Source organism: Falco cherrug, chromosome 20, assembly GCF_023634085.1.
Source record: "Falco cherrug isolate bFalChe1 chromosome 20, bFalChe1.pri, whole genome shotgun sequence".
Classification (NCBI taxonomy): Eukaryota; Metazoa; Chordata; class Aves; order Falconiformes; family Falconidae; genus Falco; species Falco cherrug.
Window position 1 is genome coordinate 1,092,859 of NC_073716.1, and position 17,642 is coordinate 1,110,500.

At 41.8% G+C, this 17,642-nt stretch overlaps 1 protein-coding gene across 1 annotated transcript; it reads right to left on the reverse strand.

Annotated features, from left to right (window-relative positions):
- Positions 1-331: 331 nt before the first annotated feature.
- Positions 332-17,341, reverse strand: DCAF7 (DDB1 and CUL4 associated factor 7). The gene is made up of 7 exons (XM_055697511.1): positions 16,894-17,341; positions 10,520-10,678; positions 9,999-10,110; positions 8,818-8,936; positions 7,986-8,195; positions 7,260-7,377; positions 332-6,720 (listed from the first exon to the last, which is right to left on the reverse strand). The coding sequence occupies exons 1-7, from the start codon at positions 17,029-17,031 to the stop codon at positions 6,548-6,550; spliced, it is 1,029 nt and encodes a 342-aa protein (XP_055553486.1). The 5' UTR covers positions 17,032-17,341; the 3' UTR covers positions 332-6,547.
- Between the last annotated feature and the right edge of the window lie 301 nt (positions 17,342-17,642).

The window sequence follows — 17,642 nt, forward strand, 5'->3', positions numbered from 1 at the left end:
ACCCCATAGCAGGTTTGTTTTAAGAAAGCAAATATTTAAAGTACACTCACATGAGCCATTCTGTTCAAGTTCTGTTGTGACAGAGTTCCTAACAACATAATTATTCAGGGTAACTTGCGACTTAGAGCAGCTAGAATTATCAAGTTTGTTTGGATAGCAGTAGGATGAGAGATCAATACACTTCACCAGTTTTGCAGAGACAAGATGAAGCAATCACCCTCTCCTGTTACAGCAATAAACTTCACGCCGGTTAGATGAAGCTTATTTGAAGTAGTTCCCTGCTCACCCCCACAGGTACCAGTTTTTAAACTCACCACACAGTGAACTGCAGTCAATCTACAAATGTTCCATTTTTATTACAAAGTATGAAAGGCAGAAAATACTGTACCTAATACACAGGAGGCTGAAACTTAGAAAGAAGGTTAAAAAATCTGAATAAAACTACATAGGAAGCAGGAAATAGCATAAAAGGATGCAACATTCCACTTTCAAGCGATTTCAGAAAATTGCCTTAAAATTTACAGAGTTTCAACAATATGGTTCCATGACTCAGGTGTTAAAATCCATTGTAACAAAACCTTTTGTATTTTCTCCATAAAAATAAAGGAATATAGGGACACTGCAGTTATCCATGTCAACAGCATAAGTCTGTTGAATAGCAGGATACTAGGATTCCTCTAGGACAGTATAGTAGTGAAGTTGCAAATCTCAATATGGAAGGTGGAGAAAAAAAGGACAGAAGTAAAACTACTATTGCTTTAACATATTTTAGTGAGAACAGGAAGTCAGGAATCTTATATGGATGTTTGTACAATCATGCTACAAAGATTACACCTTCAGGAAATTACCACAACGGGACTGTGAATGGGAAGAGCAGAAGGGAAAACACACATAAAAGTAAACATCTACTTGACTATTGGTAAGAAAAATGCTTCGGCGCAACAGATTTAAATTACATTTTACACGGCTAGCAACCCAAGGTTTTTTTTTAAAAAAAGGTTCCTTTTAAATAGTAATTTCATAATTCATATTTACCAGGTTGTCAAAAAAAGCAACACATCGCTTCTCAGCTGTACTAGGACTCTTGCATTCACTGATTCTTGCATTTCTGCCTTTGTTCGGATTCGACAGACCGATCCTCGTCTCTTAACAGAGGGGGCTTGCGAGTCAAACATCTTGCAAACAGGAAAGCCAACTCCAAGGGATGAGAGCTGTAACACAGGCTTACACCTACTCATGGCCACAACATTTTTTCAGGAAATAGCTTATTTCTTCATTTTGTTAGGATATTCTGAAAAGAAATAAACTTAATGGAAGCCACATAGATATTTTTTATTATTATTTATGATTATGGAAATTCTAGCTCGATGCTGAGTATCAGAGGCTTCACAAAAGGCCACCGAGATACGGGGCAGACAGTTACTTGAAATCAGGCAGCAGCAAGCCGGTCTCACAAATACCTTTGCTCCTGGAGTCTGCCATGAATCACTAGATGAGCATACAGTGACTGGTATTTAGTTGCATTTTTAATTACTGTTCTTTAGTGCTGGTGAAAGGTGCTGATCGAAAGTTCTGGAGATCTCTTCCTAAAAAACCAAAAGGAGCCAGGGACAAGCTAAACTCCTCTCAATATCCTTGAGAATGAGATGTTTCTGGCTTTTCTTGGGTAAGCAGAGGGAAATACAGCTGCATCTCTAAGGAAGCATGAGAAAGTGCTCTTTTAAGTGCCATATACAATTTATCCCCTGGATTCTCTGCAAAGATCAAGAGAAACGGGGATGTAGTTGACAGTACCTTGCCCAATCCAGAACTAATTTTGGACACCTTTTAATGTCCGCTGTACAATAAATACAGGCCTGCTCTGACAGCAGAAAGCAGGAAACACTTATCAGAGAGAACTTGTCTTAACTGACAGGATAACAGTGTGGATTTGAGGTGGTATGACCATTTTGCTAACCGGCAATGGGAAAACTAAACCCTTCAGTACTTTGATGGAACTGTAAGCGTGCAATGTATCGAGCCAAGAGCTTATCCTTGCTGCCATTCATCCTTTTCAGTATGTCCTGAAAGAGTTAAACCACTACTAACGTAAGGAACTGGTAAGTTAATGAATTTAGGTTGTGTGAATTTACAGACAGCAGCTGCATTTTTTTCCTGTCACAAAAGTAAGTTACCCAAAGAATCCAGCTACAACTTTACACAACCAACCTGCCCCTACTGCCATCATGCTGAGATGGTAGAAAAGACGATTCCCGAACACCACCAAGCTTCTAAGCAAAAGGGACTCACTCCCTGGGTGACAAGCAGCACTACCTTACTTGGGCTGGCCTTGCACGATTGTGTCAGTCTCAGAATACAGAGCTTCAGTTTAACATTAATGGTATTGTCAAGTGCTCACATTTTTGGTGTTCAGTAGAAACAGGGGAGGGTTCACTAGGTATTGACAACCACAGCCAGTTTAGCATTTTGGTGAGTTGTATTAAACATGTTATACAAAACACAGACAAATGCCTACCATAAAAGGGCTGAGGAAAAGATGACTCTCCTCCTATCTCACCAAAAATATATTTGTTAAAGTGCCATCTGCAAGAGAACAAAACAGACACACTCAGCTTTCTTCATTTACAAGCACAAGAGCATCTGAATTCCAATATATCAGACTCCTCCCCTCACCTAGTCTCTGGCAGGCAGTGATCTACAATTGAGGCTGATGCAGCTTTCTCACTGCAACACCAGGCAAAAATAGACCTTTTTACTATTATCCAGAACATTCAGGAGAGTAATTACAGCTGGGTTTTGAAAGGATCATTAACTTTGACTTATGAGAGGCAATGCCTCCCCCGTTAAGTACATTTCAAGGTTCCATAAGGAACAACCTGTATTATAAGTCTCCTTCCATACCATTCTTTGAAACCACGGTGCTTTCTTTCTAAATAGATTGTCAAAGCACTCAAATCCTTGCTTTTTAGATCCCGGCACACAGAAGTACAATTCCCAAAGATGCAACTTACCATAGCCCATTTCACTTCGACAATTAACAGAGTTGGCATACTACACACTAAATTGACACCCAACTTATCTTCTGTAGGTTTTTACCTCACTACTAACTTTTACATGATCAAGATCTCCTGGTTGAGAGACAATACACTAGCAACAGGTTCTCCACATGATAGTAGGCATCTACAGAAAGCTTGGTTTAAACACAACATAACAACCAAACAATAGCTTAGTATCTTGAATTAATCGACTGGAGAAGTGATACAGAACTACTTAAGTGAGAGAAATTTTTTTCTGTCCCAGAATCAGTCTTGCCTGTACCAACAACAGCACAATATTTGCTGCTTTGCTAACCTCACTGAAGCTCACTTTTCCCTTAATGTCTCTTTATACTCAAGGAACATGATGCATTTGAAAACAGTTGCTCTGCATCCTGTGTTTGTGCAATAAGCACAAAATAACTGAATTCAAATATCAAAGTATTTACCTTCATAAGCTTTGGGAAAGACCATGCTTACGGGGGCTTCACACCCAACGTAACTGCATGTTCAGCAGGTGAAATGTGATGAGCTAGCTTCTGATTCATGGGCTGCAGTGGCAAGTCTCAGGGTTTTATTTTATCTGTCAAATAAACTTGAACCAGCAAGTAAACTGTTAGCTCCCTGCCGCTGTGTCAGCAGGTGCTGGCAAAAGGGCACCAAAGTCTCTTCCTTCCTTCTCTATATGGAAGTGCCATTTGCACTACAGAACATCTCACCCAGGAGGATTTTCATGTCTTTTCAGTCATTAACCTTTCAAGTGACTTCTTTGAAAAGAAGCTATTTTAGATAGCATTTCCCTGTTCCAAAACAGCCTCTGGTGATTTAAAATGTAATTTCAGATGAAGAATGACAATGGATTTATGCCCAAAGCAATATGTTGTAGATCCAGAAGGAACCCCAACTGGCTAAACAAACAGGATATAGGCTTTATTTAGAATCCACTGGAGCCTACAAGTTTCTTTCACTTGCTTTTGATGAGTTTGGAATGAGCACCCAATTCCACAACCAAGCAGTTTTACGGATGGAAGAACTGACACCGGATCCTATTCAGGTTCATAACAGGATTGTTTTCCAACAGTAGCAAAAGCTACCTGACTATTCAGGCTGTTAGTCCCTTTATACATGCTCTCTTCTCATCATCTTAGTGTAAGAGATTGTATTCCTCTAGAAATAAACTGTATTTGCCATTTAGTATAGCCTATGGAGTCTTCTAGTGACTTCACTTCCAACTGAATTATCTTATGTCTCTTTTAAAGCACAATTCCACAGTTGCAAAAGATGCATTTTTAAGCTAATGCAAGAGATGCATTCATCTTTTAGTCACGCCTTCTATACAACTTCTATAAAGCTGTGAATGCCACTGTATGCTTCTGCTATGAAAATCCTAATTTTCACTTCATTCTGCATAAGTATTTTCCGATTTAAGATGAAGTGCTATTGTAAAAAGTGATAACCTAATAGTTTGGCTAATGCTGTTCTGACATCTAGATGAAATCTGTTTGTGGAACACACTACTCTCAGCGCTGCTGCTAATAGGAAAAACCGACCTTCAAGAGAAATCAAGCTTTCCGTCAAAAATCCCACAACTGAACACAGAATATGACTGACAAAACACGAGCCTGAACCGCGTTAAGAGTCTCTTGGTTCTCTGATATTAAAAGGAGCGATGGACTAAAGCTGTCCCTAATGAATTCCTATCAAATTCGGAAGGCACTGCTTTTCTGAGCTCCACATTGAGAAGCAGCCTGTAGAAGAGTATTTCCATATATCCAGAATGACAAAACTCCTCAGGTTCTGTCTGTATTTGACAGTGCTTTCAGTGTCAGCTGCACTGTTTCACAGAAATTGCTTTCCCAACTTGCCTTTCCTGCATAAACTGACAAGATTCGAGTTTGCCAGTGTCCTACTATTTATAAAGCTGCCTCCAGTTGCAGGTGAACACTCATTAAGTGGAAAGACAATCTTGATAGTTTCTGACATTTACATCAAAACTCAGCTGGTATACCCTTACAGACCAGCTATGGTTGTCACGTCTTCATCGGGAGAGTACAGCGGAGCATTCATCCGAGTAGCTATGTTATATTAAGACTTCAACAGAGATTTTTATCTTGCCTAATCTGCTCAGCTTTGATTGACAAGTATTATCATAGGGCAATCCGCTATCCAAAACGGAAACAGAAGCCCTTGGGCACATCCCCAAAAGATATGAAGACGACAAGTGCCAAACCTTATCCTCAGTGGTGCGGTTTCTTTCCTTTTAAATCCATCTTTGTGCATTGCATTAGGGAATAATTTCTTTCAGATAAACAGCTTTCATTTGGATAGCGGACCAGCTTTTCCAACTCATCTTGCTCATTCAACAAGACCTGACAGTACAAAGCACATACACTCTGGAAAAAAAAAAATATTGCTTTGCATTCCTTTCAAGAACTCCCAGGAACACAGGCCAAATGCAAAGAAGTTCCAAGGTACAGGCTAACCACAAAATCTTGCTCATATTATTTGCTAATCAAGCAAGCTACAAAGTGTGAAACCATTTTATTTTGATTTAGATAGTAAGTCTTCTGAGGGGAAATAATTTGATTGGAAGTTTCAATGCCAAATTTGTTACAAATCCCATTTTTTCAGTTGTTGTTTATCTCCTGGGAGCTTAAGTCATGCACGTATTTTCTTTCAGAAACCTATAACCATTCTGTTAGCTAACACAACTGCAGGATACACACAAATTCAGTTATAATTTAAAAATAAGGCCTACCATAGTAACAACTGCCTCTAGCATCAGAAAAGTGTAAAGAAATTGTACAACAAGTACTTGTACTTCACAGCACCAGAAAATTCTGCCCAGGTAACCAGGTTTCGAGAGCCAAGGCAACAGTTAATTCTGGCAGGCCTTTACCGCCAGGGAGCCTGCAGTGTTACTGTGATTTGTATCAACAAACAGATCCTGCTTTGGGCATATGGAAGTGGATCACATATCAAAAGTAAGAATTAGGGAGAAAAACCTTACTCAATAGAAAGTTAGCCCAATATATAAAACCCATACAAACGTTTAAACAGTTTAGAGGCAGCAACAACAGGAATGATAAAGATTCCTGTCAAGGTGGCTGTTAACATCAGTGTCTTTTTCCCCTACCTTGTTTTGCACCTGCATCTATTAAACTAGTTGATGTGCTGCCTCAGCTGGCCGACAAACACATGGACATATGCAGCAACTTAAAAGCCTGCAAGCTTATTAATACAGTCAACAAACAAATATACAGAACTTTTACTGAGGGGGAAAAAAATAATAAAGGAAACCAGAACTCAGAAGGTCCAAGAGGCTCAGTACGTCTCTGCATTTTAGAGTCTTGGAGCGACAGGAGACACCTGCCATTGATTCTTGTAACAGTTTCTTGTAACAGTAGATGCAAAGCAACAACAGATACTGGCCACTTGACTTGTGTTGTTCTTACTTTAGAGGGGAGGGGAAATTATACAGCCCTGCCTCAGTGTGGCATGAAGCAGTCATGTTACACTCTCAAAATCTCCAGGCAGTTGTTGTAGCAGATAGCTATCCAGTCTGGCTGAGTTGATGCCCACTGTACATTGTTGATTTCTCCCTCTGCTGTATAGGCCAAGATAGGGTCCTCAATGGCACGAGGCATTTGCTGGATATCCCAGATGAGAGCCTGATGGTCATCCGCTGCAAATGGAAGAGAAAGTTGGAGGTAGAATCAAAGTATAACGAGATCCCCATACATGGCTACTAACAGGCATATAGTCCAAGAAGCTAGATAGGATATGGCTGCTGCCATCCAGATGAGTACTCAAGCCAGAGATACAATGATACAACTATGCTCCAACAAAATAAACTTGGATCATTATACATTATCCGGCACAAAACTGAAAAACAAATCATCAGTGGAACTCACACCATTTGAAACCGTCTTAATAACTAGATTGCAAAAAACTAAGGAGCATTAAAACAATATACCCTAGCCAAAGCAGATGCATAGCTTGGGCACTGGGCTCACTGCTTCCACACAGTAAGTTCTAGTAGATGTCTACTTCCACAAAAATTTTAGGGAAGTCACTAATAAAGGGCTTCTAAACCACAGGTATTTATTAGCAAAAGGCAGGCAGAGAACTGCATAAAGTTTTGCAAGATCCTCTGTCTCCAAACGCAGTGAAAGACTCTCAGAGATTCACCAAGGCAGCTAGATCGGGATGGATTGCACTTACCTGCTGTACAAATATGGCAGGAAGAATGCGGTGCCCAAGCAATTCCATTTACACATGCTCTGTGGTTGTTTAACCTGGCAACAGGAGTGCAGGGAACTCTGACATCTAGAATCACAACCTTCAGGAACAAAACAAAAACCAACTAAATTAATAACCTGCCTTTTTTTATTTGTTTCTTCAGAAAACCAAATATTTTGAGCTAAGGCTATAAAATTCAGGCCTTTCCTAAAAGACGCAGTTGGCAAGCAAACACTGTTCTCAAAGAATAGCTTTCTACCTGGTCAATGCGCTGTATCTCAGAAGGAGTCAGACCTCACAGGGAGGGCTTGTGAGTTATGCTGCAAGGGCAAATGGATTGTGCTTCCCTGAAGCAGCACAGGTGACAGACTAAGATACACTGCCTTGTGTGCTGAACCAAGAAAGAGCAAGATGACTAAAACGCTTGCAGTTAAGATTTTGTACGAAAACTACTGCCCAGCTGGCTCACAGACCCCTCTTAAAAATCAGCTGCAATATATACGAGCTACAGAGATTTTCAAGTTTATAATGCCAAAGTTATTTCTTTAAATCCTAATGAAGCTAGCATACTAAAAATTTGTCCTTAATCGTATTCCAGTTCAGGTACCGACACTGCCTCCTTAAAGAACTGACTACTAATCAGTTCCAAGCCACCTCCCAAAATAATCACAACCATTAGTACCTACAGAAGATGAGCTGCAGCCTTACCTCCATGCCGTCCATGGCCATTGTAGCAAGATAGTTGGGATCCTGCTTATTCCAGCAGAGACGAAGCAACGGATGGTGCTGTGGGTCCTCATAAATTATGGTGCTGTGTTCCAGATGACGGAGATCAAACATCCTCACTGAGCCATCTGCACCAACTGAAGCAAACATATCTCTCCCACCACCTGCGCGGCTAAACGCTATGTCATACACCTGCTCAGCAACAGGACAGAGGGAAAAACAGCCTTAGTTTTAGAGAGCACACTGCCTCCTAATTCCCTGTAAAATGGGTTTTACATCTGGATAGCAGATGTAGTTGCAACACATTCTGTCAAATACTTGATGTTCCTAGCAAGTTTTTAGTTATCACACTTGCCAAAAAGGAGAAAAAAATAAAGGATTACATCATTATAGGATCACTCACTGAAACTAAACATATCAATTTCCCCAACTGAGATTTTTTTTTTTTTAATATTAATTGCCGAAAAGTAATCTTATGTTAAAACAAAAGAACCCTGCAAGTTGTTTATTGCCTTTGATATGTAGTTGATTTCAATTCCGGTTTGGCATTTTACCTCATTTTCCTAAAATATTCTGCAGCATAATCTAGCAAAACAAGCATATTTAAGTCCAGATTCTATGATGAATAAACTGGGTAGTTCTGATAGCCAATAATGTAGTTTTAATTAGTTTGGTACTCGAAACAGTTTATCTTAATTGTAAATAAATTACTTTTTTGGATCATTAGATTTTTCAAGGAAAAAAAAAAAAAGAGTTCTGTTCCTTTTCTACTGCTTAAAAAATATGCAACATAAACAATCAAAAAACAGGTCACCTCTTTGTCATGTGCAATAAGCTGGGTCTTCACATGGCCAGAGACCAGGTTTACTCTTCCCAGAACCTGTCCTGTCTCCAGACCCCAAATAGTGCAGGTTGTGTCAATACTAGAGGTACCTGAAACAAAACCACTTCTGTTAGCAAAATTATCACAAATTATTTAATCACTTACTGGATTAATATTCCCCAACATCTACAGATCAAAATAGCTACAAGAACAGCATACAATTAAAATCAAGAATGTCAAACAGCTAACACTCTACCATGCATTTAAATGACCCAAACCTTTTAGCTCAGAAATAGTCTTCCACACAGGAATAAAGTGTAAATAGCTCATGTCTACTTCAATTTATTCAGAAGCCTGACACAACTCTGAGATGAACCTTCCCACCCTGGAAGTCTCATGTGCATGTCAAAACCAAAATTCAATCATACTGTTGCGATAGTGTATTATTAATTGATTATTCCTGTGGACTGAATGTGGGGCTAGCAGTAAAGCTCTAAAGATATGAGAGATGCAACACAAAAAATAAATCATGTAGTAAACATTTACTAAGACATATTATCATCGTTAATCTCTGGGCAAATCTCCCTGACATAAATGGCTGTACTCTTCTGGGAAACAAACCTCTGCTGGATCAGTCATCTTGGATTCACAATTTGTCCCACAGGCTATAACTAAACCTTAAGCATTCAGCTCCCTACTCCAACTGAATTAAGGGTTCCTGGCTTTGCTACTGCTGCTGAAATGGCTTCACAAAAGACAAAGCTTGGTACACAGTTTTCTATGCACTCCAGAACACACTGAAATAAGTCACAGGAGTTCAGTTACATGATCACTTCGGACTACAACAACAGCTCACCGGTCCTGAAGGCTGAGACTCCCTATCTGCAAATACAGAACATCCCTAGCCCAGCTTAAGTGACCCACTCTGTACTGGACATGGCACCTTTCCATGCAAAAAATAGTTTCCATAAGCTTCTCAGTATTTTTTTTTTATTTTATTTATAATCTAATAGAATGGCAATTTCTATAATGTAGAAGTTTGTCCACTGGTTATCAGATTACCCAGTGGGCACGCAACGACACAGCAGTCAGTCACAGCCCAGACTCCACCAGACTAAATTCAAACACGTTATCTTTTCCATACTGAAAACGAGTCATTTTGTCAGTCTCACCTAGAAGGTAAGGATCCACTTCATTCCAGTCAAATGATGTTAGCGGAGCACAGAAATCAGAGTTCTTGTTATTGTTCAGCAAACACTCCAGCCGGGTCTCTGTTTCACCCACCTTTAGAAAAAGTGAAACATCTGACTTAAAATAGCAACATCACATGTCTTGTTCCCCCTGCACTTCCAAAACTTAAGGTGTTAATCCTGGGTTCCTCTCCTCGCAGCTTCACATCCTAAAGCTCTGGAAAACACAATCACCATCTCTATCTTTAATAAGGTGACTGAAATAGCAACTACCATGAAAATTCGGCTTCTCCTACAGTCTTTGTCTTTAGTCACATTATTGCAGTTAAGAAAACAAATTATCAAGTACTCTGACTTGATTTTATGTCTTAACCCCCACACTGTAGAGCAAGGGCAAGACTCCCTGAAAGTATCTCACTTCAAAAAATCTGGAGTGAAAATGAGATCAGCATGCAACACAATAAATATCATGGTTCATCTTTTTCTAGGGAGGGTTTACTCACTCTCCACACTCGCAGATAGTCACCACTGGTTGCCAACAGGTCTGGATACACTCCCTTGGTGTCTGGGATCCACATAAGCTTTGTGGTAGGGTAGGGGTGATCAAAGGTGTTTCTGCAAATGAATTCTGAGCTCTCTTCATCCAAACCAACAAGCTGCACCTGTAAGAAGCCATTTGGTAAGAAACCAAAAAAAAGCGTTTTATCAAAATACTAATGTATAACAAAAGCATTAGGACTGAGTGTATTTCAGAAGGACACCTACTGTAACCTCAAGGACAAAATAAAAGAACCATCATGTGAATGGAACGAGAAATCGTTAAAGCTTTGCTTCCTAGCTGGGGCATGTAAGCAAAGTGAAGTATATATAATCACCACAGTGCTTTACTTTGAAGAGATGATCTCAAATGAACTGAAATCCAGTCCTAAAGGATTAAAGACCACCCTTCTCTTTTCCACACTGCAAAGCCTAGTTTAAATCATACTTAAACTGCACAAACATTATTCCAACTAATCTTTAACTGAACTGATGCTGACAATGTCATCTTCAGAGAGCAGGACAAGCTGTAGTCTGCACAACAACCACCCACAATTAAAGCCCATATCATGGAATTCTTGGCCATGACCCTGCAGATTGTGACAGATCATGTCAACTAGCTATCAAACTCTTTTCAGCATCACATTACCTAAAACATTCTGTCACAACTGCACAAAATTGAGATACAGATTAATCACATCACAGAGTTGGAAAGTAAAATAGAATTCAGACTTAAAAGAAGAATAAGAAAGCTAAAATATTTACATAATTCTTAAAATGTTTTGTGTGAAAAGCCCAAGAAAGAGGCCTGCTGAAAGATTCTGGGTAACCGAATTCCAAATTAGTTTTTTTGCACAGTAACGTGACAGTGGGAAGGGCTAACTCGCCCAGTTGTGAGTGTGATGCAAGACAGAGCAAACAAGAAACTATCTTCACATAGCTTGGTCATGACACCACCTGAAGTAATGCTTCAAGTCCCAGACATTATGTTATTAGAAAAATATTGACATGTCAGAAAGTGTTCAGAGAACAATATGGTGCTGGGAGGATGTGTTTAATCCAGCAGTGACTGCAAGACCTAAACAGGATGAAAGCCCCACTGTGTTACATGCTGGTCAAACACAAACATTATGAGGACAGCTCACTACAATTATTTGTAAGCTGCTCACAGTAGGAACTTCCTAGTACTTTCCCCACAGGAGCTTCCTCCTGGAAACAGTAGCTTAATGGACTTTTTCCTAAGATGTTTATCTGGAAAAATCCTAAATATTCTGGGATAAGCAGTTTAGTTAATAAACTACACATCTGAACCAGATTAGAAATCCACTGTGGTTTTTTCCGCACAAGAGAAAACCAACAAATGCTTCAGTGAATATTAAACTGCAACATAAGCAGTTATGAACCCATTTAGAGATGCTCTTAACAAATGCAAACCTTGCGCCCCGCCACAATGAGAAGATCCATCCTTTTCACCCCATAACAAACCCTAAAAGACATATCCAAGTATGCAAAAACAGCGTATTTGCCTGGCACTCGCCGTATTACAGCTACTTCTTATTATACTTCACACTCTAGTATGAATCAGTCAAGAATCTCCCAGTCTTCTGAAGTGATTGACAAATAGCTCCTTTAGGGATCAGAAATACTAAGCGGATTTTACAAAGGAAGCAAATTGTCCTTGGTGATAGAAAATCTTGTGGCAAGGTCAGAATCAGAAGACAAATGACCTCTAATCATTTCTTCTCCTTTGCTTATGCTGTTTTCAGCTCAATATGAGTGTATTAAGCCAACATAAAGCAATCAACATACTCATAACCAGAAGCAAATCTCAAACAGCTAAGAGCCCACTTTTATTGGTGTGAATTTATATATTCCTGCGCTGCATTTTTGTATTTAACCCTTCCTCAGATCTGAAGAAAAAGCAGTGACTATGTAGCAACCCACTATCTTTGTGATCTCTGACATTTTTTTGGTGCAAGCCAGGTTAGAGAACAAGAATTGCATTAGCAACACTAGAGCTCCTGGCAACTGCTGAAGATCAGGTGTCTGACACCGACTGTCAGACCCAGCAGCAGCCTGCGATAACCCCGAGCAGGAGGCACTGGTCTGCCCAGAGACAGGAGCAGAAGCAGAAAATACTGCTTGAGAAGCTCTATTCTTTCCTAGCTCAGCATAGTCAAAGGTATGACTCTTCTCTTCGGACTTGATCACATACAGTGATTACAGAATCCCTCCATTCATCCTCTTGTGCAGGCTGAACATAAGGGGATGGAACGCTGGAATTATTTTCAGGATGCTGATTATATTAGAGCCCCATGTCTCCCTCCTGCAGGTGAGACAATATTTGCTGCCGCTGCCAGCCACTGCCCAGAGTGCCTGAAGTGCAGGCCAGGGAAGACTGAGGTGATGCTAATGGGAAAGTAACTGTCAGTCTGGACACAATTTGAACCATTCTACATCCACCTGTAACTCGTTCCAGTGGGGAAATGAAGACCAGTGTGTTCAATCTGCGTTAGTTTTGCAATTATGCTATGACGGTGGCTAGGAATGCTAAACATGTATTTGTTTCTCCAATACATCAAGATATGCTAAAATTGGATGTGGATTTCCCTATCATAATCCAAGCCTTCAGCAACATAAGGCTTAATTGCAATAGTGCATCTGAGTCAAGAAATGCCTTTCACCAGTGTTCCTTAACTTCTAAAAAATTACATCTCTCTTCCAAAGTAATCCAAAAGATTCAGACCCAGAATTAAATAAAGCAGAAATTGGTAACAGCTTACTACTTCTTGCATGCTTTGAGGAACAGCAAAGTTCACAGTACTTTTTTTAAAAACCCCTATATCCCTTTAACCTAATTAGCAATTACTAAGAATGACATTTTGCAATTATTTTATGGTCATGTACAATCAGAAAGATCTCTCTGCACCAATTAATTTGCAACATGCAATCAATTTTTTATTTTGCAACTCTAAACCTTACAGAAAAAAAAATGACCCTCTGATAAACCAACAGCCCTGAACGCTCTCCGATTCGAGGCACTGTTCAGGAAAAGGTGGCAAGCTGGGAAGCACGTGGTCATAATCTGCCAGGCTGCTCCAGTGACAGAAGCGAGCAGAGTACAGCACCACCCTCTGCTGCTTTCTAAACTGGACTCCCGTTTTGTCTGGCAGGTAGATCCCAACATCAGCCTTTCCTGATGTTTTCCACGTATCATTCCTGATCCATGAAGCCACAGTCAGGAGCCTGTTAACAGCAGGACCGTGTTAACAGTGAGGTTTATGAACACCTCTGTTCCCTCCTGTTACGCCAGTGATCCCCGAGACATTATAAAGGCTGACAGCAGTTTCCCAACCCAAGTACTCCAGGAAACACTACCTCAAATTATTTCAGTTCTTCCAACTGGAGCAAGTCATCTCTCTTTTTGTACCAGTACTCTGACCAGCACAGGTGTACAAGCTGAAACAGAACTCCTCTGGGATTCAAACAGTTCTCAGCAAGTAGCTTTCTGGCATGCTATACAGCCTGTTAGCGCGGGGGCTGACAGAGGTTAGAAGTGTCTGGGGATTTGGGATAGCACTAAATTAGGGTTTGGCAGTCAATAGGTTTGAGTATCCCACAAAACAGAGGCTTAAACAGCCATTTTATATATGTAAATCATAGGTACTTCAAGTTCTGGTAATTACTACAGAAATATAAAATACAGAAATAAAAAAAAAAAAAAAAAGATTCAAACAAGACAGGAATCTCTCCTCTTTCTTTCACTGTAATTCCCTCACAGTGAGGACTTCAGCTGCAACAAACACTTGGTGCACAAAGTCTTTTTAAAGGCACCTTTTTAAAAGAAACCCTAAACCAGAAGAGTAATAAGGAAAAGGTATATTCACCTATTTGGTTAGAATTTAAGAAAGCTAGAATTGCTATTCCCGACTTTTTTTTTTTTTTTTTTTTTAAGCATATTACGGGTAAGGATGCAAACCAGTTATTTGGAATAAACCACTGCAACATCAGGAACAGAAACACTGGAGCTTGTCAGGAACTTCTCAAGATTTTGAGTACAAAGAGAAAGTTGAAATGAAAATGAGTTTTCATTATCCTTTTAATTAGTGCCACTGGTACCTGTAAGTGTATTTTGATGTCAGAAACTGGCAATATAAAACATCTCAACGGTGAAGGGCAAATTATGCAGAGGACAAAGCTTTCACACATGCTGTGTAAAAACTTTAAATTTATGCTTACTCCAGAAGTCAGGCTATAAAACCAACTGCTCCAGACCCTTTGCAGCACAATGTTATGGACTACTTAAACAGGCCAACTTCAGTTCTCCTTGTTCCTTCAGTTATACCACTTACATGGACAGAAGATGGAATTGAAGGAGTTTACAACTAGCGTGTACCTAACACAACTGTACAGTATCTGTCCAAGAGTTCCCAAGCTGGAGCAGGAAGCTATTCCCTGAATGTTTCAGTATCCTCTAAAAGGTTCAAAGGTGTAAGAGTCATAGTAAGACACCATAAAGATAGCAGATGAACCACCACTCCCAAGCTTGTTCTGGTCCCCAGAGTAAAAGGGCCAACACCAATACTCTAAGCAGTAACAATACTTGCAATGACTAAAGACTGCTCTCTTAAACATCTTCCTACAGGAAGGCTGTACTGAAAGCACTACAAAAAGCACCGAACTAGAAAACCACACACACACACACAACCAACAAACCCCACCAACAAAAAACCCACGTTAGTCTGAAATACCAGAGACACAGCAAAACATCTCAGCAAAGTGAAGGTTATGTTTCCCTGCATTTATTGTACAAGTTTAATTTTCCATCATACATCATCTTTATTTTTATGGCAGCAGCACTCAGACTGGCATCTCATTCTCCGTACAATTAGTTTCCATCTCTTTACACCACATAGATCTCATAGCATGTGGTGCTTACACAGACTGAAACCAAAAGAGTAGTTATTCCTGAAGATCAGAGATCAAGAGAAGCCCTGGGGAATGTTTACAGACAGCACTAATTTACACAGTCCTATACAATTTTTGTCTGTAACAAGCGTCAGTGTAAAGGGTAGAGAAGAGAGGGGCTGACTCAACTGCTTCACACTTGAAGGCTGAACTGAAAAGCAGACCTGATCACACTGTAATCAAGAGCAACCCCAGGGAATGGTCCAAACTTAAGGAGGTAAAGGCAATGTAAACATATACCCCCTTATTAACCAATTCCACCACTTCCAAACAAAAAACCGTTTGCAAGCTTGTAACTTTACCTTCTCAGAGTACAGACTACAAAAACATTTTCAAGTTGGTCTTAAAACAAATTATAAGTTTTCAAGCTCTGGGACCTGCCTTTCCCCAGCAGTACTCCCAGAACAACAAACACAGTGCTCACCAGCATAAGGAGACAACTCACACACGGCCAACTCATACTGCCTGAACTACAAAGTGCACAATAGAAGTGCAGTAATTTAACCACTGTTAAGAGATGTCATCCCTGCCTCACCGTCACTCCCTCTCATTATATCCTTGCACAAAGCCCAATTCCCAACACCAACTTTTCTGACAGCGTTTTCTGCCATCTCCATTCAACAGCTTGTTTAATAGCTACAAAGCACACATGCTATCTGCAAAACCTTTAGTTTCATACAAATTTCTGGATGCTCTGAAACTACGTCCACTTCCGCATCTCTTTTTTACCTGTATGAATTCACGATACCAGACCAGCACATTGAAGGCTGTTCAGAAATAACTACACACACGTTTGGGGAAGCTCTATTAGCAATGCAAGGTTCTCCGCTTGTATCTGGCAGGGAAACACTGACAATATAATCTCATGCCTCATTACACCCTTGTTCTCCGAGTCAAGGTACTGAGGAACCAGTGAAAGTGGTTTACATACTCACAGAAAAAAAGTTACCGCACGAAAGTCCTCCACAGCAAGAAATCAGAAGAATCAGCACATTTCCAACAGAGTCGCAGGCATCCAATATGCACGCAAACTTTAGTCCTGGACATAAACTTTCCCTCATAGGGGAAAAACCAACAGCCAGGTAGGCTCAAGCCACAGGGCCTTCCCGGCCGGGCAGGGCCAGCAGCAGCACCCGGGGCGCCCCCAGCCCCCGGCAGCCCCGCAGGGAAGAGCCCAGCCTGTATCTAGGCCAGCAGCCGCACGGCAGGGCCCGCCTGAAGGCGCTGCACAGCTCCCAGCGCCGGGCAGGGCAGGACACCCCCCGCCACACCGACCGCAGGGGCCGTGCCCGGCGCCGAGGAGCCGCCGGGATGACGAGGGCTGACCCCTTCCCCCCGCCGCCCGCTCTGCCCCAGCCCCACCGCCCCCCACCTTGTTGTTATACTCCTCCACGAAGCTTCCCAGCGCCAGACGGAACCGCTTGTCCGGCCGGACGCTCCAGTTCATGGCGTACACGGTCCAGGGCGCCTCATACTTGTAGATCTCCTTCCGCTTCCCGTGCAGCGACATGGCTCGGCCGAGGGGGCCCCGGGCAGCGGCGGGGCCAAGGGGGACTGCGGGCGGGGCCGAGGAGCGGCCCGGGCTGGGCTCGGAGGGGAGGGATGGGCCCGACCGAAGGGAGCGGGATGCGAGGCGGGCCAGGGGAGAGGGGCAGCGCGGCCGGCCGGGGCGCAGCGAGGCCGCAGGGGTGGCGGGGAGCGGGGCAGGCCGCAGTACGGCGCCGCGCCCCCAGGCCCGGCTCCAGACCCCGGCAGCAGCAGGAGCAGCGCGGAGGCCGTTTGGGATTCAGTCCCTCACACAACGGGAACGGAAGCCACGCGGGGAATCCCGCCCACTGTGTGCTGATTGCCTGCATTGCCTGTCACTTAGAGTTTGAGGCGTCTATTGGGTAGTTCACCCGTCAGTTTGGCCCTCTTCGGTCTGATATTGGTCACTTTTCCCTTCATTCCAAACGGACGCTCACCCTCCGGCTGGGATAACCTATCGTTGCGTTTGACTCCGCCCCGGAGGGAGGCCGCGCTCGTTCTCAACATCTTACTGGCTACCAAGGGTCGCAGTGGCGCGAGGCGGGATCTTGAACCCTTATTGATAATCGATTGGCTGGCAGCGATGCCAGTCAC

Bases quoted from the DNA above. Each gene is read 5' to 3' on its own strand.
- DCAF7 (XM_055697511.1), bottom strand. From the start codon at position 17,031: ATGTCGCTGCACGGGAAGCGGAAGGAGATCTACAAGTATGAGGCGCCC. The intron at 10,111-10,519 runs GTGAGTAAACCC...CTTTTTCTAAAG, and splicing joins ACTATCTGCGAGTGTGGAGA to GTGGGTGAAACAGAGACCCG. The intron at 8,937-9,998 runs GTGAGACTGACA...GTTTTGTTTCAG, and splicing joins AGTGGATCCTTACCTTCTAG to GTACCTCTAGTATTGACACA.